Source organism: Agelaius tricolor, unplaced genomic scaffold, assembly GCF_023055355.1.
Source record: "Agelaius tricolor isolate 1412-34295 unplaced genomic scaffold, bAgeTri1.0.p SCAF_2, whole genome shotgun sequence".
Lineage (NCBI taxonomy): Eukaryota > Metazoa > Chordata > Aves > Passeriformes > Icteridae > Agelaius > Agelaius tricolor.
This window is the reverse complement of record NW_027269262.1, coordinates 8,446,961-8,474,015: the sequence shown is the minus strand read 5'-3', so window position 1 is coordinate 8,474,015 and position 27,055 is coordinate 8,446,961. Positions and strand designations below refer to the sequence as shown.

The 27,055-nt window shown below is 41.1% G+C and overlaps 1 protein-coding gene across 1 annotated transcript; it reads left to right on the top strand.

Annotated features, from left to right (window-relative positions):
• SYCP2L (synaptonemal complex protein 2 like) lies at positions 1–25,345 on the top strand. The gene is made up of 32 exons (XM_071452154.1): positions 1–288; positions 1,574–1,598; positions 2,605–2,690; positions 2,825–2,913; positions 3,014–3,048; positions 3,740–3,882; positions 4,376–4,428; positions 4,790–4,835; positions 5,608–5,700; positions 5,790–5,850; positions 6,279–6,427; positions 7,277–7,337; positions 9,558–9,670; positions 10,039–10,108; positions 10,268–10,313; positions 10,939–10,984; positions 11,929–12,017; positions 13,537–13,585; positions 14,685–14,740; positions 15,370–15,424; positions 15,983–16,139; positions 17,229–17,278; positions 17,922–18,018; positions 18,456–18,547; positions 18,706–18,769; positions 20,345–20,476; positions 21,184–21,308; positions 21,803–21,897; positions 23,242–23,341; positions 23,421–23,479; positions 23,960–24,029; positions 25,192–25,345. Exons 1-32 carry the CDS (start codon positions 211–213, stop codon positions 25,243–25,245), a joined length of 2,538 nt encoding a protein of 845 aa, XP_071308255.1. The 5' UTR covers positions 1–210; the 3' UTR covers positions 25,246–25,345.
• The last annotated feature ends 1,710 nt before the right edge of the window (positions 25,346–27,055 follow it).

Here is a 27,055-nt window from a genome sequence, read left to right as displayed (position 1 = left end):
GGCACTTTTCATGTCCTTCTGGCAAAATTTGAACTCCTTAAAGCCATGTAGCTTTTGACACAGTACGTAACTCTGAAGTTTAAAGAGTAACAAACTCTGTAAGGTTTCCTGCAGGCATATATAATTTAGTATGATTAATTCCTCTTCTCAGCTTTTAACTCTCTTTTTTTTTTTAACTTTTACCTGGTATCTTGGTTTGAAAGAGCAAGAATGTTTGTGACCATCATCGACCCAAATGAGAATAAATTTTTGATGCTACTGCTTGAAGACTTCTTTGATTCTGCATTGGTATGTTTTGCATTTAAGGGGACAGAAGGGTTGCCTTTATTGGATAAGATAGCTATTGTTCACAAATAATTTCCTGTTAGAAAAGAAATAATTGCATGGACCTGGTGCCCTTGGGCTGAGCCTGGGAAGCAGCCTAGGTGGGAGTGGGTGGGCAGAGTCTAGGTGTGTGCTCCAGGCTGGGGTCTGGCTGAGATTTGACACACTTGGGAGAAGTACTTTCTCATTTTCTAACTTGAAGAATTTGTTTTTGTAGAAGAATTTGCAAGAAATGCTGATGCATTTTGTAAATAAAGGCTTGTGAGCCAAAGTTCTCTTTAAAACCCACAAGTTACTGACACTGAGCTGCACTTCATATGAAAATGTGTTTGCTAAGGTGGTCCTGGCAATTTGTTCCTACTCTATTTGAAACATATTATTTAATTCTAAAGAGTGATCTAACTTGCTTATAACTCAGATTTAGGTTTCACCTTTAAATATTCATGACTTTAAGGGTGTTAGAGGCCTAGTGATGTAACACTTGTAATAGGAAGAATGCTTTTTAATTTTTTTTCTCCAAGCTGTTTTCTCTCAGTCTTATTGTCTGTAGCTTACTGGAACTGTGTCAGTTTGTGTATCAGAATTCATATCAATACCTATGGCTCTTTTCAGGAGCTCTGCTAAAAGATATTTGCGCAAAATCAAGCTTCCTTCTTTCTGTACTAACCACTTTGAAATTATAAAATAGCCATTTATTTTCCCAAAAATGGAATTTATTTTGAATTATGTCTTCCTGCTACATTTCTTCCACATACTTTCACTGTGGAGGATGAAGTGTTTTGTGTTATGGCATTGTTTTTAATTTTCCTCAAGGGACTTTAACACTGTTCAGATACACATTGTGATATCTAGTACTGTAGTGTATAATCATAAAATGTGCTTTCACATTGGCCCACATAAAAATAAGAGCAGGATGTCATGATGTGGGTTTTCCAGGGAACCTGTAGGCCCTGCCTTCTCAAGTGCTGCTGAAATCCCTGGGGGAAGTGGGTGCTTGGCTACCTTTACCTGCCCTGCATATTGTGTGATCAGGGTGACCATATGTGACATACCTGGATCAGGTGGCTTTTTCTGATGTGGGTGCACTGGTGTTTTAGGTTATTCTGATGTGGATATGTACTGGTTTATGTTATTTAGCATCTGAAAGTTGGGGGGTAAGGAAGACATGCATTAACGGCTTGGCACTTTATGTACTGCTGTTCTTGGGTGGTGGTGTGCTAATGAAGGCTTCTTTTACTCTTTCCATCAGGTGATTTGCAAATGCAGTAATGAAGGTCAGTATTTTTTTTTCCCTTCCATTCCTCAATATTGTGAATCTTAATCTCGGGAGCATATTTCTTAATTCTGCTTGAACTCTATCCCCTTTCTCTTTTCTCTTCAGCTTCCTACTTCTTCCTCTCTGCAATATATTTTTTAAAAATTCTCTAGCTGATTTCTCTTCAGTTTATTTTCATTAACATTTATATTGGAGCCCAAAACCTTTTTCTGTTTCTCTTTGTTTTCTTGCTATCTACATGCTGAAAAAATCTGCTTATGTTATCTTGTTTAAATGGTCAGCATCAAGCAATTCACTGGATCAGAGTAAGTGGCTTCTGAAAGGGGCTCAGTCTAGACAGTCTGCTCTTGCACATCTCTTTGTTCTGGCTTGGGATATCATTCCCTTGCTGAAGGCAACCCTCTCCACAGAATAATGTGGTAACTCCTTCAGCCTTTTGAACTCAATAGAGGGATGTCTGTCTGTCTCTCATTCATTTCAGCAGCAAAATTTTCTGCTGTGGCTAGTTTTATGGGGGGGGTGGGGGGAAGCAGGTGCTTTCAAAAAATATCCGTGACCAGACATCCAGCCTCACAATCCATGTGAAAATGAAGCATTGCACTGTAGGTCAGGTAATGTGTGCTTATTTGTCCTTGTACCGTATTCTAGTAGGAGCAGAGTGGCACAAGCATCTTCTGGCTAATACTTTATTGGTTTGCTCTGTTGACTTTGACAAAACCTGTATATTCAGGTTTTCTCTGGTGGCTAGTAATTAGCTTCCCCTTTCTGTGCCTCTTTAAATAGTTACTCAGGTCAGAAGTTAGTGTATCTGGAGCAATTTTTTTTTAGATGAAGTTACCAGTTCCCCTTTCTATCTAGGATTAGATGATTGGGAAGCTTTGTCTTAAAATTAATTTACGGCTGGGATGTTTTTATTCCTTCAACACAACAAACTGTTGTTGCTTCAACTATTTTTGTATGGACACCACCCATTTCTAGCTGTACCTTTCAAATTATTTTTCTAGGGAAGAAAGAGCTAGTGAATTTATTTTTGCCCGAACTAGGGCGCCTAGTGACAGAAGCAAATCTTTGCTGCGCTCTGCACCTGGAGGTAAGATTCTTACTAGGAAGAGAAAATTGGATATATTTGTGCAAAAGTTTGTGTAACTAGATAAAAATATGTGAAATTATGTTATTCATTTATTTCCCTTCATTTTCTACCCCTTCTCTTGTGGGGGGTGAAAGGCCTTGAGGACCCTCAACTCTATACTTGACAGTCTCCCACGGGAGGAGAGAAAGAAGTTCCCTCTCTCTGAGGAGATATGCTCGCTCACGTAAGTGATTTTCCCCTCCAGTTTCTGTACCTCAATACCCTCTTCTCTGCATTAGGAGTTACTTATTTCCATTTTAACTTGTGGCATTATGCTGTTTCAGGAAAGACCTTGCAAAAACTATACTGGAGGTTGGTGGTAAGTTCTCCTCATCTGCTTGCTTATTATAGATGAATTATAATTTAGGTTTTTGTCAAGAGTTTATTTTTAGGGAAGCAAGTCAAATGTGCTTTAACAAAATATAAATTAAAAATGTTAAATACAGCAATGCATTAGCTCTTTCTGGTTGATATTGATAATGCATATTGACTAATCAGGCAGGCTAAACTTATTTATGTAGAAAAGTAATTAGATCAGCTTTATGTATGTGTTTACAAAATATGCTGGCTGTTAGTCTTAAAAAAATTAAATTTGAATTGCTTTGTCATGATACGGACAAAATTTAGTTAACAAGGTTAATGGCCTCTTGAGTGAGATCTTTTTTGTTTTCTCCTAATAATAACACTTTCTAGAATATTGCCATGGTATATGGAATGTGGCCTAATTCTGGTGGGTTAGTGATGAGTTTCTGCTCTCATCCCCTTCCCAAGCACATCTCCCACTTATGTGTTGTGGTTTGCAGTGCTCCCTATCTCTATCTCACTGAGCTGGGGGAGCTGAGGATGCCTGAGCCAACACTTAGCTGTTAGCCTCCCCTGTTCTCCTAGGAGGAACTGAGGCTGGAGGATGGATGCGACTGTGCAGTATAAAATGGCAGGAGTAGCAATGCTATAATCCTCTGATGTGCCAGAGGAATGATATTTATCCTGTGCTTATGATTACCTGGCAGATTATGACCTTCAGGTTGCCCTTTCAGAAGCACTTTGTAGGTTAATGATAAAAAAATGGAGGGATGACCTTGTTCACCACTGGTTTGAAGATAAATATCTTGCTGAAGCTTTCAAAGAGATCAAGGATCGAGAATTTGAGACGGTGAGGGTCCTTATTTTGAAAACAGCATACTTGATAAGTGTGTATAGGGGCTAGTTTTGGTTGAGTTAAGCCAGGGTGTCCTTGCAAGAAGTTCCTACAAAGCTGATTTTATAAATGCACAAAGATAATTATGGATGGCATGTTTTACTTTTTTTTTCTTGTTAATATGGTAAATATTAAATGAGACATTGTTAAAACAGCTCCTACTTTTAAGTTATTTTACCTATAAAAAAATAAAATAAAAAATATAAATAATGCATAAATAAGTTAATTTACAGGGTTTATATATGAGTTCTTACTGGTCCTAAGTTAAGTCTAACCTTTTGTAGTAAATTGAGGGTTTCTTCCCAGTGGTCTTTGGTGTTCCACAGCTTAAAGCTTTTAATTGGGCAGTAGGGGTTACACAGCAAATATTAATCTACACAATAGAATAACTTTGCAAAGGAGAAATAGCTTGATTTTTAAAAAAAATAATGTGTCATTTGTCTTGAAGGACTGCAGAAAATTTCTTAACCTACTAAATGAAAGGCTTGGAGATAAAAGAAGGTAAGCTGGGAACCAACAGAATAAATTGGTGCCATCATTACTGCAGAGGGAATAAATGGAATTGTGAAAAGGGTTGGCTTAAACATAAAAAATATTTTATATCACATGTAAAATTAAGCTATTTTTTAAGAAGGAAATTTTATGGATTTTTATGGTGATTCTTTTGAAAGTAAAATCAATGAAGATAATGCACCACCACTAAAATACTGTAGTCTCTAGCTTATCCAAGCTTAATTTACTTCTAGAAAATTTAAAATTATTCTTTGAACAATGAGATGAGTAACCAATCTTATTAAAAATAAAATAATTGAAGTCAGACTCTAATGTTGAATGTATCATGTAAAGTCTGCTTCTCTTCCAGGGTCTACTCGTTTCCTTGCATATCTGCTTTTGCTGACGTGAATGAGGTAATAGCTCTTAAAGCTCTGACATATTCTCTACAGCGTTTTATGGCTGCTGAAATGTTGCTTTTTGTGGTAAATGTTTGATGTTTTTTCCCCTGCCTCTTTTCATTGAAGAGCTGAATTTCTTGGAGCGTAGGGTGTAACCTGCTCTAGCTGGAAAGTTTGCTTGTTTGTCACTTAGCTCCCAACTTACTGTTGCTGACTTTGCTGTTGTATCAGCCAAGTGATAGAGGCAGTGCTTCTTTTCATGGTGATGACAAAAGAGAGTTCTAAAAAGAAACAGGAGGACAGGACAACACTGAGTCCTCTGGCAGAGCTGTTTCCAGACTGCCAGGAAACAAGATTAGCCTGATGCCTTTGGAGAAGAGTTGCAGATCCTGCAGTTTGCTTCACTGGTCTTCTGTTGTATAAACTGTGGCACCATTCCTGACGGTCATATTGAATCAAACCCACGTAGATGGAAGCTGATTCCACAGTTTCTGCTTATTTCAAGTGCTCAGAAGCAGAGCTTCCACAGCTTCTTTCCTGGCACAGTCATGGGAGCATTTGTGCATTTCTACTCCCATGGCTGAAGCAGAGCCACATCTAACATGGGTGTGGTTGGGTGAGCAGTGGGCTGGCACCCCACAGTGTGATCTGAACTCTTGTTTCTGCAAGGTGTATGGATGTTTATGTAGGGTAATGCCTTCCAGTTTTCTCTCACTAAAGAAAACTGTGACTGATATAGCAGTTGTGGGGCTTTTAGGGGAACAGCAGTGCTGCTCTTTCTCCCCAGGTGAAGAAGCCGTCGGATGAGAAACTGGAGGAGTTTTGGATTGACTTCAACGCTGGCAGCCAGAGTGTGACTTTCTATGTGGATTGTGATGAGGTAACAGCAAAGCCCAGGTGGCCTTGGGTTTGCCTAAGCCAGTGGGCACTCCCTCGGCCCTTCTGATGTGATGGCTTTGGTTTTCAAAGGGAGCTCTTTGGGACTCTGTGAGGCTGTCAAAAGAAAATGTCAACACTTACAGTGTGAAGGGTAAGATTTTTCCCAACATTATCCTGTTTGGCTGGGGGTCCAAGAGACACATGGAGGACGCCTGAAATCCCACCATCACCAAGGTGTTCCTGCCTATTCTCCTCCCTCTCTGCCTTGTCCTTTGGTCATCCTGCACTAACTCTGTTTGTTGGACAGAGTGTGGGCCCATTCTGCACAATAACACCCCTCCCCCCACCCAAACAGGACACCTTGAGGTGTCAATTTGTTGGTGTCCTGGGGAACAGCATAACCAAGACTCAAAGGGAAAGAAATGAGCAAACAGAGTAACTGGAAATACACAGGCAAAATGTAAAAGGCTGTTTTTAAAATCCCAAACAATTACTCAGACATTCTGGGATTAACAGAAAAATGTCTTGATCTAAAACAAATGTAATTGATTGTTTGTTTTGGTTTTTTTTTTTACACAGAGAAGGATAGAAAAAAGATTGTTAAAATTTTTATGAAGATACCCACGGCTATTAACAAAACAGAAGCAAGAAAAGTCAAACTGGTTTTCAGTGATGAGTTTGAAATATTAGATGCACTTAGAAAAGTCCTGGGAGATGAAAGACTGATGGTAAGCTCTAATACGGGGTTTTTTTTCTTAACTGTATTTTACACTGGACAAAACCATTCACGTTTGTGGGATTTGTGTTTTGTGGTTTCTTTATTTTCTCTGTCTCTCTTTTCTATATATTTGCCTTCCCACAGTGGATTTATGACACTTAACATAGATTTTCTAAGCTTTGGCCTGGAAGAAAAATTAGGCGTTTTAGGAAAGAAGTTTCAAGATACTCAAACTTATGGTTTAAAAGCTGGAAGGTTAAAATTATTTGTTGATTAATTCTTTGTGTTATAACTTTTCCTGAATTTCTGAAGTAGAAAATAAAGCCTATGGCATTTAATTACATAACTTTAAGTATGGACATGCTCTTATATATGGCTCCAAGTGTTACATTGCACAGGATGAGCAAATAGTTACACAAAAACCTGGAGGTGTGCTGAAAAATACAAATCTTAGACTGACTTTATGGACAGGAGTTCAAGACAAAGAATAAAGTACTTTTAAACCTCAAGGTTTTTTATTAGCTAATATAAAACCATAAATTGTGTATGATTTTTTTCTTTTTTTCCCCCAAGTGTTAATATAGTTAATTTTTAATATAGTTAATTTTTGATTTGTAATTAATTCACAGTCTGTGGTGTTTGCAGAAAAGCTTACATGACAGTAAATAAGCATAGTATAGTGGCTGTCATTTGCCCTTAAAGGAGCTAAGATCTTTCTAAATGATCAACTCAATTAGTATCCACTGATTTGTTGCTGGCAAATAGCAACTGTTAGTTTTGTGTTAAGTAGCTGACTTTACTAGATAAAGACTACTCTTTGTAAGACCACTTTTCACATGAGATTAATTCATACCAACAGATATTTGAGTCTGAAGATGAGATTGTCCATTCTGGGAAGGAAGCCATGCAGAATGAAGCAGGTGATTTTTTTTTTTTTTTTTTTGTGTTTTTTCTTTAAATTTAAATATCTGTTTTCATATTATCATTTTCACTTGTAGTCCACAGCTTACAGTTAACTTCACTAAAACAAAAAAAAGGAAAAAAAAAACCACAACGAAAAACCAAGCCATGCCCAAGCTCAGTCTTCTGTTCCTGTCTTGTTAGCTTGGTAGCTCTGCTTGTGGCAGATACTGAGTCCCTCTAGCCCAGGGAGTGAGGTCTGGGCACCATGGCCATGTGCTGCTGGGGTTGCACGAGCAGGGGAATGCTCATGGAGGCAGGATCTGTGTGCTGGCAGGTGGCCTGCCAAGGCACATTTCAGCTGCTGGCTGGCCCCTGATGTGCAGAAATGTTTCTCCATCTGCAGGTGTGGTGGGATGCACCCTCCTGTCCTCCCCTCTGGCTTGCCTGATGCATGGTTTCTGGTTTGGCCATGCCATGGGGTGGCCTCTGGCCTCCTGAAAGCACAGGTTCTCTGATGGGCCAGTGCTTGCACCTTGGCGCTTAACAAGCTCTCATCTGTGCAGTGGGGCCCACATGGTGGGGCAGCCTCCACTAAAGCTTCCTGCAGGGAGCCAACTTCTGTTTTTTCTGAACAAGGTGATGTTCAGTGAATGATGTGCTCCAGTGCCCTGTCCCCAAGTGCAGTGGATGATGCCTTGGAGGTGCCTGGAGCTGTCATGGAAGAATATCAGGGAGAGCAGAAGTGCTCACCTGCTGCAATCCCTATTTGTGGGTAAGGGGGAGCAGCAGCCCAGCTCCTCTGCAGGAGGCGACCTGCTGCTGTGAATACCTTGTGCTGCAGGGCTGTATCTGTGTGTGCCCCAGCTACAAAAGTAGCTGCCTTCAGGCAGAACAGGCCCTTAGCTGCACCTGGAATAGCATTTATTTCCATATTCTCACCACCCTACAGCCAATGCTTTGTGTTTCTTTGAACTGGGAACATTAAGTTTTCCATCATCAAATGGTGGTGTTCCTGTGCTGCTGCTGGTGAACATCTTCCAGAATCATTTGACAGAGTTTTATTATGTTCTAAATTCAGGAGTTGTTGAGGTAACTTGGAGCCTGAAGTACAGATTTCTGTGTCTGATCCAAAGGAAGGTCTAAGCCCAGCACTTCCCAAGAAAAAGAGAGAGTAACTCCTTTCTTTCCTTCTCATGAAATTCTTCTGTAAATCCCCACAAAAGCTTCCTCAGCTCAACTTTGGTATCAAATTTTTTGGAAGGTGTTTTTTTTTGGTTTTTTTTTTTTTTTTTTTTTTTTTTCCCCTGTATGGTGATCTTTTAACTTTGAAGGCTGGGATTTGCTCTTGCTCCAAAACTGGCTGTATTTCAGGTTTTAGAGTGATTCCATTTTGTGTGGATTCTTTCTTGGTGTAACTTGACAGATATTTCCCCGTCTTCTAAGGGTGTGAAATCACAGCTCTTCCTACTGCTATCACCCACTGTCTTGAAAACAAGTGAAGTTTGAAGAGCTCTTAGGGTACCTGTCAAATTCTTTCTGTTAGAATATTAAAAAGAAATTTTTATTTTTAAATTTCTTCTAAGTTCCTGTGCATTTCAGATTTCTCCATACTCGAAAGAGCCACTTCCACCTCTAAATGTCTGGGGCAGTAACTTCTTCAATAGTCCTTCCCATTTTCCTCCACTTACAGCCTAAAAAAAGCTAGAATGAAAGTCCTCCAGCTTGTGGAGATGCAGATGAGATAGGAGTTCTTTTATCAGTGCCCAGCATGGAGCACAGGGAGGTGCAAGGTGGGCGCTGCTACTTGAAGCAGTCAAGGAGGATAAAGGGCAGAAGGTCTGCAGAAGTTAGTCTGCAGTGAAACAAATTTTGCAGTACCTAATAGAGATTCAGTGGAGGAAAGCATAGATGGTGGAAGATCCCCCTACTTTAGTCAGACACAAAGGCTTGTTCCATGTCCTCCAAGGCTTAGGAGTCAATGTAGCCATATAAGGAGCAGGATGATAAACTTGCATGCCTTCATCCAGTATTGATGAGCCTGTTTTTTATTCAGCATTGCAATTCTTCACTGGGTACTTTGAAGACACTTGGGTTTGCTCTGCTAAGTGTGAGCTTAAGATGTGCCTAGAAGGTTGTACTGCTGCAATTTATGCATGCATGTGTGGGAATGGAAAGAAGGGCTAGTGAGTGTGTTCAATTGCTGCAATGGCATTCTCCCCCTGGTTGCTGTTCTGCAGAAACACCTGTGTCCTCTAATGCACAGAAGAAGAAAGATCCTTCAAACTCTGAAAATGTGGAGACTCAAAAAGACAACTCAGCCTCTCAGCACAGACAGCAGCTAACAGGGACTGTAGCAGTAAGTGTTTGGCATATGATGGAACAGTCCTTGTTCCCCTTTTCCCTTCATCCAGTCTGCTTTTTTTACAGGTGTGACTAAAACCTTCTTTCAAAGAAAACTGGTTTGTGCCTATTCAACTCAAATACTTATCTCCAGAGCTGCAATTTCGGCAATTTTTTTTTAAAAAAAGAAAAAAAATTGCTTCCTCTTGTAAGAGGACAGTGGGATGCTTTTAGTGAGAAACCCGTAATCTCACCTACATGCAGCTTCAGAGGTTTTTATGTGTGGACAATGGCATACCACTAAAAAAAAATGTAGAAACCCTCACTTCTTTATTGATCATATGCATGTTTTGTTCATGGTTTCATATCTCCAAGCAGAAAATGGTCAACTCTGGTGTTACCATGGTTACAGCAAGTCAGCAGACTGACCTGGAAGATGCTAACCAAGGTTGGGCATGGCTCCCTTCAGTACCTTAAGTCTGACCCAATTAAATGTCACCCAGGTGACATGCTGAAGGCTATGATTTTGTGGGTCTTACAACAAAAAAGAGATAAAGTTTCATAGTAGCTTCAGAGGGTAAAACTATAGTTTCCTTGCTTTCTTCAGAAAAAAACTCCAAAACTCCATCTTCAGGGATGAAAGCTAAGCCTAGGTGAGTGTTTTACTGACAGAAAGTTCCAAAGTGAGTTTTTTGTGGCTCTTTTGTGTGTGTGTGTTTGGTTTTTTTTCCCCCTGTGGTTTTAATGCACATAACTTTGAGGTTATTCCATCAATTACTAAATTGAAGATTCTGTTTTGCCACCTGAACATCAAGGCTGTTTGCCTGGAGTTACAATGCTTTGGAGTTGCTGAACAGTTTGGTTACTAGATTGGCAGCTGCTTTGGTGTGACTTTTTTCTCATCATGGATTTAGTCCAAATGCAAGGTGAGCCCGCGGCTGATTTACAGACAGTTAAACCTTAGCTGTGAAACCTGAGCTTACCCAGTGTGGGATTGTTCCTTATGGGCACCGTGACTTAGTGAAAAAATGATGTGAATTTGAATTCACCTTGGCTCGAATTCACCTTTTTAATCCCAGACCTTTGCAGGACAGAATTTCTTGTAGTTAAGGCGCTGGACTTCTGTAGAGCTATTGATTACCTTTCTTTCCTATACATTAAACTGTTGCTTTGGTGCTAATTGGTCCAAGTTTGATTTTTCCCCCCCCCCCACTTAGTCCTTCATAAACATTTTGGTCTTTAGATGAGCAGCTCCTTTACATGTCCTCTTGTCCCCAGTGAGAAGCCCCTAGAAGAAGAACCCATGGATGAGCAGATAACAAAGGTATGTGTGCCTTGGGGATCCCCCTGAGAGTCTCTTCCCTACCCTGTATCTCTTCTTTCTGGTGGAGCTGCAGAAGAAAGCTGGGATGGGTTGACCCACCCATGCCTTTGAGCAGTGTCCTGAGCCCCCAGAATGTCACACCTGATGTTCTGTGCCATTTAGCACCAGGTGTGAGCAGCAGAGGCACAGCTGCCAACCTCATCCTAGAGGGGCCCAGCCAAGTGATTCAAGCTCACTGGAGTTTATTCAGCATATCCACAGCCCCAAAGCAATGTGAAGTGCCTGTGTCCAGGAGTGCAGGGATATGTGGGACATTCTTGCATGTCACAAGTCTTGCACACCCTCCTCAAGAAGGAATTTTTGCTTCCTGAATGGAGGCAAGCCTTGGAAGTCTACAGACGTGTTCATTCAGTTTTGTATCTGGGCTCTAATGACTCTCCTATGTAGGAGCTTGCAACTTGGGTAAATTACCAAGTAACTGAGAGTCATTTGTAGTTGCACTTGGAAAGTTCTATTGGTGTGTCCATGTATTAAAACAAATAAGTAAATGCACTATGTGAGAAAAATTAAATTCCCAAAGCAATATTTTCGAGTTTGGGTACGTATATAAGAAATCACATTTTAGACTTGTTCTTGGGTTTACATTTCCAGGTGCTAGTTTCAAATTTTTTTTTAAAAATATTTTTTACTGTCAGTTCAGTTTTGCAGCACTTGCCCACTCTACAGTGAATTCAAAGATTTTGAGCTACTTTCTCTCCCCTCACCCTCCTTACGCCCCAGTTTCAGCTCTGTGAATCTCATACTTTATGGTAGGAAAGTACCACAGGCAACAGTTGCACCTGGAAAATTGTTGTAGAGGGAGGAGGGAAGTTTCCTAGCACACCTTTTCTCTGCTTTTGGCAGGCTCTAGAACCAGAACATGACTTTGGGTATTGTTGTTTTAGATCCTGCAACTCTCTCCTTTTCCAAGGGATGTTACCAGCAAAAAGAGAAACAGGAGATCGAGTTTGGCCAAGAAGAGGGCTGAAGGCAGGTATGACACACAAGCCCTGTGCCCATGCAGGGACTGGTGTACCAAATCATTTTAGACCAATCATTTACCAAATCATGTTCTACCACTCAGGGAGGAAGAGTGTCCCCATGGGGGTGGCCTGACTGCACCTAGAGCAGGCAGAAAAACAAAATGAGGCTATGAAGGGTCAAAACTTGTCACTTGTAGGACCCTTTGGGTGCCCAAAGTGATAAAGATCTCAGAAGCTAACCCTAGCCTGCCAAAAATGCCCTCTACCCCTGTGATACTATGTCATGGCATGTTGGCTTTCTACTTGCCCAACCGTAATCCTTCATTGAGCTGAGTTCTGAACACCACCTTCTTTCACAAATATTTAAGTAATATTGTGCCAGTTCCTTGACATTGTTTCCTAGGGTTTCAGGATGGCTTCTCTCTCAATTTGTCCCTTTCCCTTGCACCCCCACATCTGTTTGCATTTGAGGCTTGGGGCACTGCAGGAAGAAGCACTTGAGGTGTTGGGGCTCTATGCAACCTGTAGCACTAAAAGTCTGCCTTTTTGAACCCTCCTCCTACACTCTGCCAAGTGTTGTGTTCAAGTTAAAGCCTGCTGCTGTGCCGGTGGGCAAATGAGCTGTGTGTGAGGATCTCTGCTCCTGTTCTGGGGCTTCCATGGGAGTCCTGCTTCAGCCCACAGTCTCTCAGCTCAAAAAACCTCCTAAAACCCCAAGTGCTTAGATGATTTTTGACTGACTGCAGGTCAGAATAGGAAACTTGATGCAGGGCTTCATAAGTTTTTTTTGTTTTGTGTATTTTAAAACAATTTGATGCAGCAAATACCGGTTATAAAACAGGAGCAGCAGTGTAGAAGTTAGGGATGAGGAACTTAGCTCGGTCATTCTGCTCTCTCTAGTGTTTCATCTTGACATGAGTGTTTACTTCCTTCAGGAAGCTTTGGAGAGGATCTCAGCTCTTTAGTCCTCCCATTCTTTTACTAGTAAAAAGAAGATATACTGTATATTTAGCAATTGTTGTAATATTTTTTTGAAATAGTTACGATTTGGAGAGAGCTCTAAAACTACAGTTAAGTTTAAATGTTGGAGGGTGTGAAAACAAGATCTAGGTGTACACAGAGAAGAAATTAGAGAACAAATATTAAATACTAGAATTTTCAAAAGATAATTAAAAGGAATTTTTAAAATACTTCTGACGTTATATTTCCTCCTACCGTGTACTACTATGAGCGATGTGAGAACAAAATATCCTCTACATAAACAGGGATAGGTTAATTTCTAAGTTTTGAATATTTCTTAAAACAGTTACTATTTAAAAAAATGAGAATCAAGACAGACAGCAAGAAGACCAAGTAGAAAAGGAGCAAGTATTTTTTAGAAGCTTAGAAAACAGTATTTTTAGGCATAGAAGGTATCTGAGGAGAAGGGCTCAGAAAGAAACCACGTTATCACCTCCCTGCTCTTAATGGAATTCTATGGGATGATTTTTCACTATTGTACATCACTGCTATGTTTATGTTGTCTTGCAGGAAGGAAGTCTATGACTTTGAAAACTCAGACTCCTCAAGTCGTGAAAAGGTAAACTTGAGACAGAAACTCAGCACCTAATGGTTTAGTAACTTGAAGCAGGGGGCATCATTTACTGCAGAAATGCTCTAAGAATGAACACGTTGTTATAGCAAGACAGACAACTGGGAACCTGAGATTTTTGTTTTCTTTGTGTAGTGGAAATGGATTTTTTTGAGTGGCAAGAATGCTCATCACTACGTGAGTTTTGTGGTGGATGATGCAAGATAACACCAACAGACATTTGAGCTGCTGCTTCAGTGAGGCCGTGGGATGTCTGTGATTGAAGGCTGACCTCTGTGTTTTGCTGAATATCAAAAGCAGATTGCTGAGCATTCACTTTGTTCTCCTAGGCTAAATTGAAGAGACTGAAATCCCCTTCAAGCTGTGCTTTGCGAGCTGGGAATCCCTGGTTAAAACTCAGTCCTTGCAAAACTTCTGTTGAGAATTCTGCTTGACTTACATTTGCAGACTCTCAAAAAAAAAGCGGGGGGGGGGGGAATAAAAAGTAATCACTTTGACTGTGGGCTTTCCCAGGAAGCTGTGAACTTGCTCCTGGCAGATGATTCCATCAAGGTGGCTGTGCTGGACAGACCTTTTGGCTTTCAGCCTCTTCCCTGATGTGGGGGCTGTCACTGGTGCTGCTAACTGTGAGGCAATGGGTGCTGAATGGAACACCCCAAATTTCTCTATTATAAACTAGACATGGCCCGATCCTAGCAACTGCCACTGGGTGTCAGCATAAATCTCTGCTCCATGGCACCCAGCCCTGGTCCCAGCAGCTGTCCCAGGGCTGTCCAGGGGCCCTGCACCGTGCTTACAGTGCTGCTGTCAGCACTGCTATTGATTTAAATGATATGCCTTGTGACGTTGGTGCTTAAAATGAGCATTATTCGCAAACCAAGGAAAAGAGAAAGGAGCTCTGTTAAAGGCTCAGCTGTTTGTCTATTATAATTTATGACACTGTTTCATTCAACAAATCCCATTCCGTTAAAAAGCGACATTTCTGAGCAGGAATGGTAATCCATTTCCCTTCTGAATTCTGATCTATTTTCAATATATAGAGTATTTTATGGGGTAACTGGGCTCTAAGACAACTGTCTGTTTTCAGGTTGCTGAAGCCAAAGGAAAGATTCTTGCCCAGAAAACTTCTTCACAAAATCAGAGGTACAGTATATACATTCAGTGTTTATGAAATTTTTGCTATGTGAATAAGGGTTCATGGCTTTGGTTAAGGTATTTTATGTTAGGATCCAAAAGGCTGTGTGATTTTTTTTTTTTTTTCTAATACAGTAGTTCCTTGCTTAGCTACCACACTATCTGTGGATGTTATTGATACCAATATTTTAATTAGTACCTGAGAATATAAAGGTTACTGGAGAGACTAGTGACTGCTGTCAATTTTGACAATAATATGATTTTAACTCTTAAACGTCTTCCTTTTCTGACCGTATGCAAAAATGACTGATTTAATTTTTGAAAAATGCTGAAACTCCCTGCCTTGCTTTGGCTGCCTTCCAGTCATAGCAAGCTTCCAGGAACTTGCCACCTCTATGTATGCAGATTAATTTTTATTTTAAAAGATGCTGATTTCTAGATATCCCTGAATTGATACTTTCAAAAATCCAGGCAAAGAAAAATTTGGCTATTGTATGCTCTTTAACAGTTTGGTTCTTCTGCTGAGCTCTTAGGGGGCCTTCTGCCCCCCCTCTATTTGTCTGTGCCCATTTCACAGTGCTGTGGTGTGTTATTGCTGTGTTTGCTACTCTAATCTGGGTCTTTGTGTTACTTGGCAGGACTTATGAAACCAGAAGCAAGAGCAAGGAATCAAGCACTCTTGAGAGAAGGCAGGTAGGTTGTCTGTGTGTTTGCATCCCCAGAGCCTTTGATTGTTGCCTGTTTGAATGCTGTGTATTTCTACCTGTATGAATCTGTTCCACCCATAAAGAAGTTGAAGTTTAAGGTCTACCCAGTGCCGAGTTGGAGAAATGTTATTCTGACAGCTCTAAATACTCTGTCACTTTGAAAGCAGTGATCAGGATGCACCATCACTGCCAGACCAGCTGGTGAATTGTCTGTGTTTGTTACCTGTTCCCCCCTGATGTGCCACTGGATGCAGCTCAGACACACTGAGCCTTTTCTCCTTGCAAGAGTGCTCTTATTTTAGGCACAGGAAAGAGGGAGAGACAAGGAAGGAGGATACTGTAAAAATCCCATGCTGGCAAAAGGCAAGCATCTGCCTCTTGGTATTTTTATACAGCTATTTCAACAGCTGGCTGTGGCTGTTTTGGCAGATTTCACAGCTTTTTACGTTGTACTGTGGGGAGGAAGAAATGGGATAACTTAGTAGCAGCTGAAATGGAATGGCTGAGGGGCTTCTGAGTGAGAAGGACTTAATTGTGTCTTTAGTCCAGCTACAGGAAACACCTTTTCTCTGAAAGTAACAATGAAAATACAAGCCCTGATAAGAGTGAGAAAAGCTGGATCCTTGACTCTCAGATACAGCCAGTGCCAAAATCTGTTGACTATACCCGAAAAAGACCCAGGGTGAGAAGTAAATTAAAAGGTAAGCTTAGTGCCCTACTGACCCTTAGCTATGCATGATGTACTGTGCTGCAGAAAAGTAAATGCTGGTGATGGTTTGAAAAAGGAGAGTTTGGCCAAATCCTGGCTTTCCTGAGTGGGAGAGAGCAGGCTTGAGGCCAGCAGCATGGGGTACCCTATGGAGGAGAGGCATTGCAAACCTTTGTGCTTGAACTGGGTTCCTGTCTCCTTCCCAAATTGGGGTTCAAATGTCCAGGTGACATTTGGCACCTAAACAAACTCTGTGGGTGCAGCCCTCTCTGTGATGGTGCTGAAGAGCCCATGGGCCCTCAGCTGATGGCAGTGTTGGTGCTCTTGACTGCACTAGGAGGAAGATCTCTCTGAAGCTACCACACCTCCTCCCTGCAGCTTTCCCCTCCTCACCTCCCCAGAAACATCACTGACTTGGCAAGTAAACCATGAAAATCCTCACAATTTGCAGACCAGGGCATTCTGCTCCCCTGTTTATGCAGTAATAAGCCAGTCATCCTCTGAGTGTCAGATGTGATTCTCTCTGATAGTATTCTCTGCTTGGGCCTGACCAGCAGCAGACCTCCCCTGCAGCCATGCTCCAGGGCTGTGTGCTGCTGTGACCACCAAGAGAAACCAAATTGTCCTGAATGAGATGGAATGCTTCTCTCCCACTCCTGGAGAAATGATGCTTGCTCAGGTAGCTGTTGGATTCTCCAGGGCTTAAAAAGCAAAAGAAAGTTGAGCTTCAAATTGTTCTTTATACTGGTTTTCCAGGGCAGTTGTAGTCACTGCAGTGTCAGCCCACATGTCTTGCCTATGACTTGGGGACTGTCAGACAAGATGCTGAGCCTGTCTTTTTTTTTTTTTTTTTTTTACTTTTTTGGCTGCTCTGGACGCAGCGAGTTGTGTATGCTTGCATCGTTGCATCTGTCTTTGTTAGAGAAAGGTGTTTTATTGAAATTTAATGGAAGCGTTGTGAAGTTTTATCTTGTAAATGGCTAGAAAACCAAAACTGAAAAGGTTTGCATTGTGACTCAGTTAACTGGATAAAGTACACCCTTTACATTGCCAGTAACCAGGGAAGCTTTTCTTCTTGCAGTGCTTCCAGTATCTTCTGCAAGTAGTGGCAGTGACTATGAGTCAAAGAAGGTAAGAAGGTGTCATGCTTTAGTGCCTTAGATTTAAAAACATTATGAATGTAAAATGTGTACCAATGAGTGAGAATTACATAAACTGGTATTATTTTAATTCTCAAATGTTCTGATGGAGAGATTTGTCTGCTAAGTGCTGTTGAGACTCTACTGGTCTAATGGAGGTGATCTTAGGAAAACATGGTAAACCTAATAGAAACAACTGTTAAATGCTGCATATCAAATATATATATGTGTGTGTGTGTGTATGTATATTTGCATATACATATTTGAAACACAGGCAGTCTGGGAAAAAAATCCCCAGAACTAGTAGTCACACTAAAGGCTTTTATTTTCCCCTGGAAAACTTTTCTTTCCTGGCTACAACGCTTCTATTCTGCTTATGAAAAACATCATCAAATGTACATCTCCAATGCCTAAAGGAAGAATTCTTGCATGCATTACACTTCAGGGCACAGATTTCCTTTGGTGCTGGATAGAGCCACCAGTATGTTAGGCATATTTAATGTATATATCCACTCTTAGTGTATTTAAAAAACAAACCATTCATTCAAAACTCTCCCTTCAAAACAACACCCCAACCTCTACTTCTGTAGTAATGATAAATAGGGCTTAGACTTTTGTCTTTTGTTTTGTTTTAGGAGGGAGAATCAAGGCAAAGAACTCAAAAGGAGACACTAAGGAAAAAAAGCACATTTGGTTCAAAGGGAGATGATTTACCCACAGTGAATCTTGCTGGTATTTTTATTTTAATATTCTTCAGTGCATTAGAAGAGTTTTGATAAGTGTGGGTCTGTACTTTTTTGGATGAGTTCTTTTGGTGGTGGGTTTTTCTTTTTGATTTTGCCACTTTTCCTTCACATTTTTCCCATCCCATAAATATTTGCCTTGTGATATTTCTTTGTGACGGCTATGAGGGGTAGATACTGTCTGTGTAGATAGTCTCTTGTACAAGGAGAAGATAAGCTGATGCTAGTGAGAGGTGAAGGAATGAACTGACAACTACTAAGAAAACAGCCTTTGGACTGAGTCTGAGCCACCATCTCTTCCCTGTGTGACAAGATAAAGGAGAGTGTAGAGGGCTTGGGTTTTATTTTCTGTCATTAAATTGTGATTTCCAGCCAATTCAGGATTCAAACTTTGTTGCCTGTGTTGTTTATTACTGTCTCACACAGATGAAACGCTCTCAGATGATCTTGGAGGGAGTCCACTGCTACTTGGTGTGTCTGCCAGGAGCCCTTCCAGTGATGTGGAGAAAGCCACACAGGTACAGAATGCAGTGCTTAGCTTCCTCCCAGCCTGCTCTCAGGCTACCTCTGCCTGAAACCAGTGATTGTGTCCCTTTGCTTCCCCTAACAAGACTAGACCCTGGCAGCTTGTCTGCAGGGTGGGTACCTTCTTATTTTGTTTCCTTTCTCTCCTTAGAAGTTTCATAGTACACCTGCCAAATTATCAAGAGAGGAAGAAAGTAGCAAGCGGAAGGACTCAGGTGTGTTACTCTTGATAACACGGAAGAGTTGGGTAAAAGCAGAAAGAGGTGGTGCCAAAGCTGTTATTTTCTTTCAAAGACAAAATAACCCTGACTTTTTTGAGATTGCTTTTTTTTTTCCTAAATTCTGTTTCGAATGTCAGGACAGACTGTGGTAAGATGCTTTTACATACATTCCTGAATTCATTGCGAACTCTTAAAACCTGTCCTTGATTATAGGGGGACTTGTAGTGTAGATTTACAAGCTAATGACCCAAGAGACACACAAAAGATAATTTGTAATGTTTCAGAAGTGAACTGCAACTTCAGTTTAAACAAAACAAGCATCCCTTCAAGTTGCTGAGTTTTTTAATACCTAAGAACATGGATGTAAACCATTGCTATAAGCATTTGTTAAATGGAGACTTGGATAATGCTTAATACTGCTGTAGCTTTTTTAATAGGTTAGTGGCATATCAGGATCTTTTTTTAAAATGAAGCTGAACTTTCATAAACTAACTCAAAAGTACAGCACAGTCTCTTTGTGGTTGGAAACAACTGAACTTCAAGCAAGTCAAGCAGCAATGGGGCTGTTTTCATCCTAATAATTCTCAGTCCTGATGTAGTTCTAGGAGTCTGAGTTACTGATGTGACAATGGAGTGTGTCACTGAAATTTTGGTCTTGGACAAAAGCATCCCTTTTCTCATAAGCTGGCTCTCTTTGTGTTCCCAATGTATCTTTTACCTGTCCAGCATTTTCTGGACACACCCTCACTGCAATAACACATCTGTTTAATTTGGGAGAAAAGATAGATGCTGAGGACTTCATTTTTTCACTGTTTGTTGTGCAGCCTTACAGTTGGAGAGGACTTGTTTTCATGCGAAGGCACAAACAAGGTTATGCTCAGAAGTTTCGGGTGGGGTTTCTGATTGCATTTGGACTCTCTCTGTGAACTTTAAAATCTACTCCATGGTGCTTCTCTTGGTCTGACTGTCTCCCTTGTTCTGGGCCCCACCACCTTCCATTCTGCCTTATGGAGACTTCAGGGAGATGATTTGTCAGACAATTTACTGAGTTCAGAAAAGTGCACAATGAGACAAAAAGATGGGGCCTAGTTTGTTTCTCTGGGTTTTAGCAAATTTTCCCTAAAGTAGAGACTGCAAATCCCCTGCAGCTTTGATTTGGATTGTTTGGGTTGATTCAATTTTATTTTCAAAAATTTTCTTCATAAGCAGTTTGAGAACTTGGGTGGAAAAGAGAATGGGAAGAAGCTGGACACCAGAGGTTTTTGATGGTTGGAGTAGAAGGCCAAGAAGGAGAAATTTCCTTAAAATTTCCTATCTTTAAGATGGAGACATGGAAGATTTCTGAATACCTGTATAACACTGGGCAGGCTAGTTCCCTGCTTTTGCAAGGGAAGATGCTTGCAGGTGAAGTCTTATCCTGTCCTATGTGATGCCAGACCATAAAATGAGGCTGCCTCCTTTTCTGAAGCATTGGTAATTCCAGTGCTGGTTTCTCCTTGAACAGGCACTGTCATGTACCTCATGCAAAAGGACAGATGTCTTCTGAAACATCTTCTATTCTTTTTCTAGATATACTGAGTGGCACTACCATAAAAAAGCCTAAATTTTCTAGTTTGGAGAAAAATCACTTGCCTTCTGAGATTAACCATACACCAAAGAAAATTTCTGATTCAGTAGAAGAGGAAGTGGAGATCCAGAAAGGTAAAATCCAGTTGGGAACGAAGGTGAAGTGCTTAAATGCTTTCAGCTTTTCTTGTGGTAGAAATCATAGTCACGTGGAGGCTTGAAGAGATGTATTTGTAGAGAGGCCAACTTTTCCAAAATCCAAAAGTGAAAATTAGCAGGAGATATTTCAGCGCTGCCAATGGCAGTGGATACTATGTATGTAGAGGTGTGAATAAGGAAATTTGGGTTTCACTTGGTCAGCTTCTCCATGACATCTACACTTCCTACTCTGAGTATGATTTTCCAGAGTTATTAAAAAACCATTAAACACAGGAGCTGGAAAAAAAGCATGCAGGTAATGGATGAAGTAACTGCAAAATACTGCTAACTCTGAGCACAAGAGGATCAGGCTTTCCCTGCAATGTATAAGTAGAAGACAGAAGCAGTGGTGGCCTGACTATTTTCTGCATTTACTCTGTGCATTTGCCTCAGTCTCTCTAGATTAGCTCTTTGTGTTGCTCTATTGTGCCTATCCTTCCCTGCTGCTCTCTAACAAGTATTTGTCTGGGGATTTTTGAGCCAGTTTCCCTCCTACTTGTGAGCTCTAGAAGAATAAGCCCCAAATTCCAGCTCTCTAACAGAAGTTGTTGCACATATGAATGACAATCCCTTCAGTAGCAGGAAGATTTATATTCCAGCAAGTCTTCCAGCATAATGCTAACTGGGCATTTGCTTCCTCCTAGGTCAGGAAATGGATGATAGCCTAGATGATGTGTTTTTTTCCAAGATGCTTCGCGAAGACTTGAGTGATTCAGGAGTAATTTTTGCCTTTGAAAGCTTTATTGGCCAACTGAAGAAATTGTTCTGGGTAATGTGAGCTCTTTCAACATGTGTGGCAATTGATCATATTATGTGAAATTACCATTTTATCTTAGGGAGAGTTGGTGCAAATATCCCATCTTTAGTTTGTGTTCAGGAGTAAGGCTTTGGTGGCAGTGTTTCTGTTAGTCTGGAGCTCTTTAGAAGTATTCTACAGAACTTGTGTGTTCTGAGAAGTGTTACAGGGAAGACATAAAGAAAATTTTAATTAGGTTTTTCCTAACACAACACTGCCCTGAAGTCACATAGGTTACATTGAGGCTTGTTGGTGTAACTACTGTGACTGAATTAAATCAGAGCATATCTGCAGCACTGATGTGTGCCATCTTACTGCAGATTAAATTTGATTTAAGATGGTTTTTGCAAAGATGAATAGCAAGTTCCTGCAGAGGAATATGTTTTCCAGGCAAAGGTTTTGCAAGCTAGACTTCTAGGTTTTGACTCGGGCCATTGCCTATCCCTAACTGTGCATTCCATGACTAGTCCCGGTACAAAAGGATTGAGATCAACACACAGGATGCCCTGAGATCTTCAGAGAAGAACCTGTCTGCTCTGCTGAACCAGATACATAAGTGCAGGTAAGTTTCTGGGCTGGCTGAAAACAGCTTCAATTTTGTGTCAGTTTTGGTTGATAGGGAAAGCCAACCTGAGAGCTGGATATTGCACTTATGGTTTGTATGGCTTATGGTTTGTGTGTGGGGTTTTTTTGGTTTGGTTTTTGGGTTTTTTTGTTTGTTTGTTTGTGTGGTTTTTTCTCTTTTTTTTTAATGCAAGAAGATTTTCAGAAGTGTAACTCCTGGGATTGATCCTAATTTTCCTGTAGGAGGAGAGGATGGGCTAATTCATGCAAAGCAAGCTTGAGTTACAAGCAGTTGATGGAGCAGTCCTTGGACTGTCTTCTGGTTGTCAACTTAGTAACTTCTAAATCTTTTAAGGAAGAAGCCAGGCTGTGACTTGCTTAATGAAGTGGAGGAGAAGAAAAGGAATCTCTCAGATCCTGAATTTCTTAGATATGAGCTAGATAAAAAAATCAATTCTAATATTTATGAATTTGGTATAAATGAGATACTTACACTTAGAAGTACAGTATAGGATGTAAGTATCAGGCCTCTGTATCTATTGCACATTCACTTTTTAGGATTTAGATCAAATATAGTATGAAATAATAACCTTTAAAGTCAAAAATCCCTGGTGTCAATGGGACCTCTATGAGCAGAATTTGCTGCCATTAAGGTACATGGAGAAGTTTGAGTTCCAAAAGAAAAAACAATTGGATGTTTTGTGGTATAAGATAAGAGTAGATGGCAGTGAGATACTTCAAAGCTTGATTGCCAAGTAAGTAACTTGGATCTAACCAGGACCACAGGATAGTGGATGCAGGGCTGTGCCAAAGTTTTCCTACTTCAGTGCAGCTGGGAATGGTGGTAAACCCAAGTCAATAAGGATGTTACAACCACAATCCTTCTTAAGGTTTAGAAATTGCTGGCATCCTGTACATATCAAACCTAAGGCAGGAAGAGCCTCCATAGAGACTGTTTGTGTCAAGAGAGAATCATAGAATGGTTTGTGTTGAAAGGGACCTTAAAGGGATCTTCAGCACAGGAAATCTCTGCTGAACTCCCTAGAGGCTGGGAGAGCATGCAGTGCAAATATTGCACTGGGAATTCATGTGTATCCTCTGTCCCAGTCCTCTGTTCCTGGCTGCTGCTTGGGATAGGCTATTGAGCTGTATTTATCTGCAGTGTGCCTTTGGTGCAGCTATTCACATGCTCTGTGACATATCTGAGAACAAATCTGCCCCGTGTAGCTCAGCAGTGAAATTTTCCTCTGCCTCAAGGTAGCTCTGGTGCTGAAGGGGTTGCTGTCCACCTTGTGTGACTGCACGTTAAAGTGGCAAAATTGTTTCTGCTTTCCATCACTAGGCTGAATAAATTTGAGACCTTCCGGAAGATTGTTGTTGAAGAGCTTGCCAGCCTTGAGAAGGATACTCAAATTCTAGCAGCCATGGAGAAGGAAGCACTGGTGTGTACAGCTTCTTGTGTGCCAGCCCAAAAAGGTGCCTCTTCCCAGGTAACAGGGGGTTTCTTTGGGGTCTTTTTAGGATTTCTGGAATGCACAGCTGCTCAAACTGAATACGTTCTACAACCAGCAAAAGGAAAGGTACGTCTCTGCCAGCTGTCCTGCATGCTCACAAGTCCTCTGATGGTCATAGAGGGCACTGGTGGTACCCTTGCTGATAGATGGGAAAGGATTCTAAACCTAGTATGGCATCTTCACTTGGTGAACACCACTACACTTGGTGTCCACTGATGGAGCTTTTGCAGCCTTGTGAGGGCTTTCAATTGGGATTAGAGTGTAATGAGGGAACCCTCTATGGGAAGTTGTGTGGGAGAGGAACCTTGCTCAGGAGAGCTGTACCAGGATCTGGAATAATGTGCAATGCACCCTCTCAATGTGGACTCTGTCTAGGGGTCAGAGGAGGTGGAAGGAGGTGATCATTTTCTGTATAAAATACACTGTTGGCATAAATGCTGAGTAAAAACCTGCCATTCTCAGGTTTATTTTTGGTGGTAAATATATCTGTTCAAACTCCACCAGTAAGTGCTTCATAAAAACCAGCTAAGATCATTTTTCTTTCAGAATTGAATCAGTTGACTCAGCCCTGGGTGAAACAGCAAAGAGTTTTGCCGACGCTGTCCAGAATCCAACGGTATGTGTGATAGAAAAGCAGCTCCCTATGGATGGGGGACTGAGCTCTGGCCTGGCTGATTGGTGTCAAAAGTGACAAAATGAAGCTGAAATCCTGGAAGGGGAAGCCTTCGGTTGGCTAATTCGAGGGCTTGTTCTTTATGTGACCTCTGACCCTGATGCATGGAAACCATTGAGAAAGAAATGTTTGACAAGGGGGAAGAGGTCACACAGTACTTTCCTGGGGGAGAAGATAAAGACAAGGGCCATCATGTAGTGATGTTTCTCCTGGATTCGCACTCTGGGGCAGTTTCTGTGTAGTTTGTGACCCTCAATGCATTTGCCCCTTGGAGTTATACATCCATGACAACCTGTGCCTAAGGGCTCTGCAGTCTAACAACACCTTGCATGCATTCTCTTATCTGCTCTTTAGGTCTGGTAACTTCTAGCCTTGATGTATTCAAGTCTGATTTTTTTAGAAATTTTTTTTTTATTTAACTTACATCCTGGTTAAATATTCTGTTGAAGTTCTTAAGCTCTCCAGTCTAATCACTATTTTATGCCCTTGTTTTAGTTTGTAAATTAAGACAAATACTTCACAAACTTTGATACAATGCTTAGTTTCCATCTGATTCACCCCATCAGGTGGGTGTCTATTTTTGCTACTGCTGCTGTTCCAGGTCTATGTGCTGATCTGATGGCTTTGGGGAGTTGAGCTTTTCTGCAGTAAGATTGGTGGATTACTGTCATGTGTGGGATGCCATGTGTCTGCACCTCACTGGGCTGAGAAAGCTCCTTGTGTTGAAGGAACAGCTGTGCCTGTGGTCACCACACCAGAATGAGCCTGGGATTTTAGAAAAGATGCTGAAAACCAAGGGCTTGTATATTTTAGTTGGAATCCTGGACCTTTCCAAAGGGAAAATTTTCCGCTTTGAGTTGCTGAGGGACACAAGTGTTCCTGAATTAGGACACTGAAAGAGCAGCAGGGCTGAGAAAAGAGCACTTGTGTCATGGGAGCTGCTCGTCCTGCAGCACTTGTTCCCACATAGGTGCTTGAGAATTAAGAGCTGAGTCTAAATGTGCTTCCACGATCTTTGCAATTTCTTGTTTTGAACAGTTTCAATGTTTGTATAAATTTTTGTGATATTTTCTCTTACCTTTTTTTTTTTTGTTCTTCCCTGCAGTATGAACTCTCAGTGAAGAAGGAAGAAAATGTGTTCATTGTTCCTTCTGACTAGCAAACCCCTGAACTCATTATTGCTCATGGCATTTGAGCACTTTGTGTGCAGCATAGAGAAGAAGGTTCTGTGAAGGATGCTAGTCTATTTTAAATGAAAAGAAAAAGAGGAGGGAAAAGAATTATGTTGAGCCTTTTTTCGGCCTAAAAGGAATATATAGTGCTAAGTGGTCCAGTTGCGACCCCTGTGTTGATAACAAGTTTTTCTGAAAATTGCAAGGTTGGGTCCTTTATATATCAAAGAAATTTTAAAAATGAACTAAAGATGATATAGCCATCAAATTGATGGATATATTGGCTTACTTTGACTGTTCTGCTAACACCTTTATCAAGTGTAAAAGTGCTTAACAATTGATTCAAATAAAAAGTTTTTTGCATAGAATGACAATCTCACTCTTTCCTTCAAATTGATGCACTCTAGAGTACCTTGCCAGATATTTAGAGTTCTGTGTACCTTGCATAGGATGTGGTAGGTATAGCCTCTCCTGTGTGCACATAAGTGTGGGAGCTGCTGGCTTGACACCATTGCCACTCAATTCTGGATTGCAGAGCTGAAAGCAGAGAGGGATCTATTGTCCAGATGCCTGTGGGCAAACTGGAGACTGCAGGGGGCAAGAAATTTGGAGAACTGAATAGAAAATGGGAAGTGAAGCGGGAGAATTTTTTTTTGCCACCAGTGACTTTTGGCTCCAAGGAGAGTTCAGAATACAGTGAACAGTGCTGGGATTAGATGAAATAGCATCAGAGGTCTCTGGAAAGTAAGCAGCAGATAACCCATGCTTATTAATATTGTCCTCTGCTGTGACAGAATGTGACAGAGTTCCCCAGAATATAGTTGTTCTTCACAAGAGAATGTGTTCTTGCAAAAACAGCATTAGTGCTAGTGCGCCTTAATGAATTTGTGGGAACGTGGCAGATTTCCAGGCTTTGGGTTTCTATCTTCTTAGAGAACCAACCTAAGATTGCCGTACGGGATAGAGTTGAGGGAATCCTCCCCTGCACAAAATGTACCTTTGTTACAAAAGCCCAAACCCTGACAAGGTTTGTTTCATAACTGAAGTAGGGTTGATGCTCTTCCTACTTGAGAAGGTCACACAGGGTAGCACCGGCATAGAGAATGGCAAGAAGCTGCTGCTGCCATTGTGTTACCGTTTTATGCTTATTTCTTTATCTTAAGTAGTCCTAACTAGGCTTGGCATAAGCTGAAGTTTTTTCATCCACATCAAGATGCACTTGGTGCTTTCTTCCTGGGGTGGTTTAAAAGAAAAGACCTCTTCAACCCTGCCCTTTCCAAAGGTTCAGATCTACTGGTCTACCCCTGCTGTTCCTAATGTGAAGGGCTGGTTTTGCAAACACTGGCTTGTGCTTGTTTCTTTGAGGGCTGGCCCTAGTGACCTGGCTACATTGCATCCTCCTGCTACTCTTGAGTGTCCTTGCAGCTGCTGTTTGATTCTAGGCTCTCAAAGCACTCAGCTGAAGCAGCCATGACTTTTGGGAGATGAAGCTATAACCTCTGTGAGCAGCTGTGCTTTAGCCTGGTAAAACTAGTTTTGCTTCTTGGCAACAGAGTTTTCCACAGGCTCTGGTCCAACTAGCATGGTGGTATACTCTAATGGCCCCAGCAGCGTCATTAACCCAAACAGGCTTTAAGATATCAGCCTGAATAATCTGATCCCATCACTATCCTACTGTCTGGATGAGCCAGGTCCTGAATTTGGGGCTTTCACTACTTCAGTAGTAACCCGAGGTTCTGGCTGTAGGAGTGTGATAAGGCTTGAACTGCCCTGCTGCTTCTTATTGTGATCCAGAGC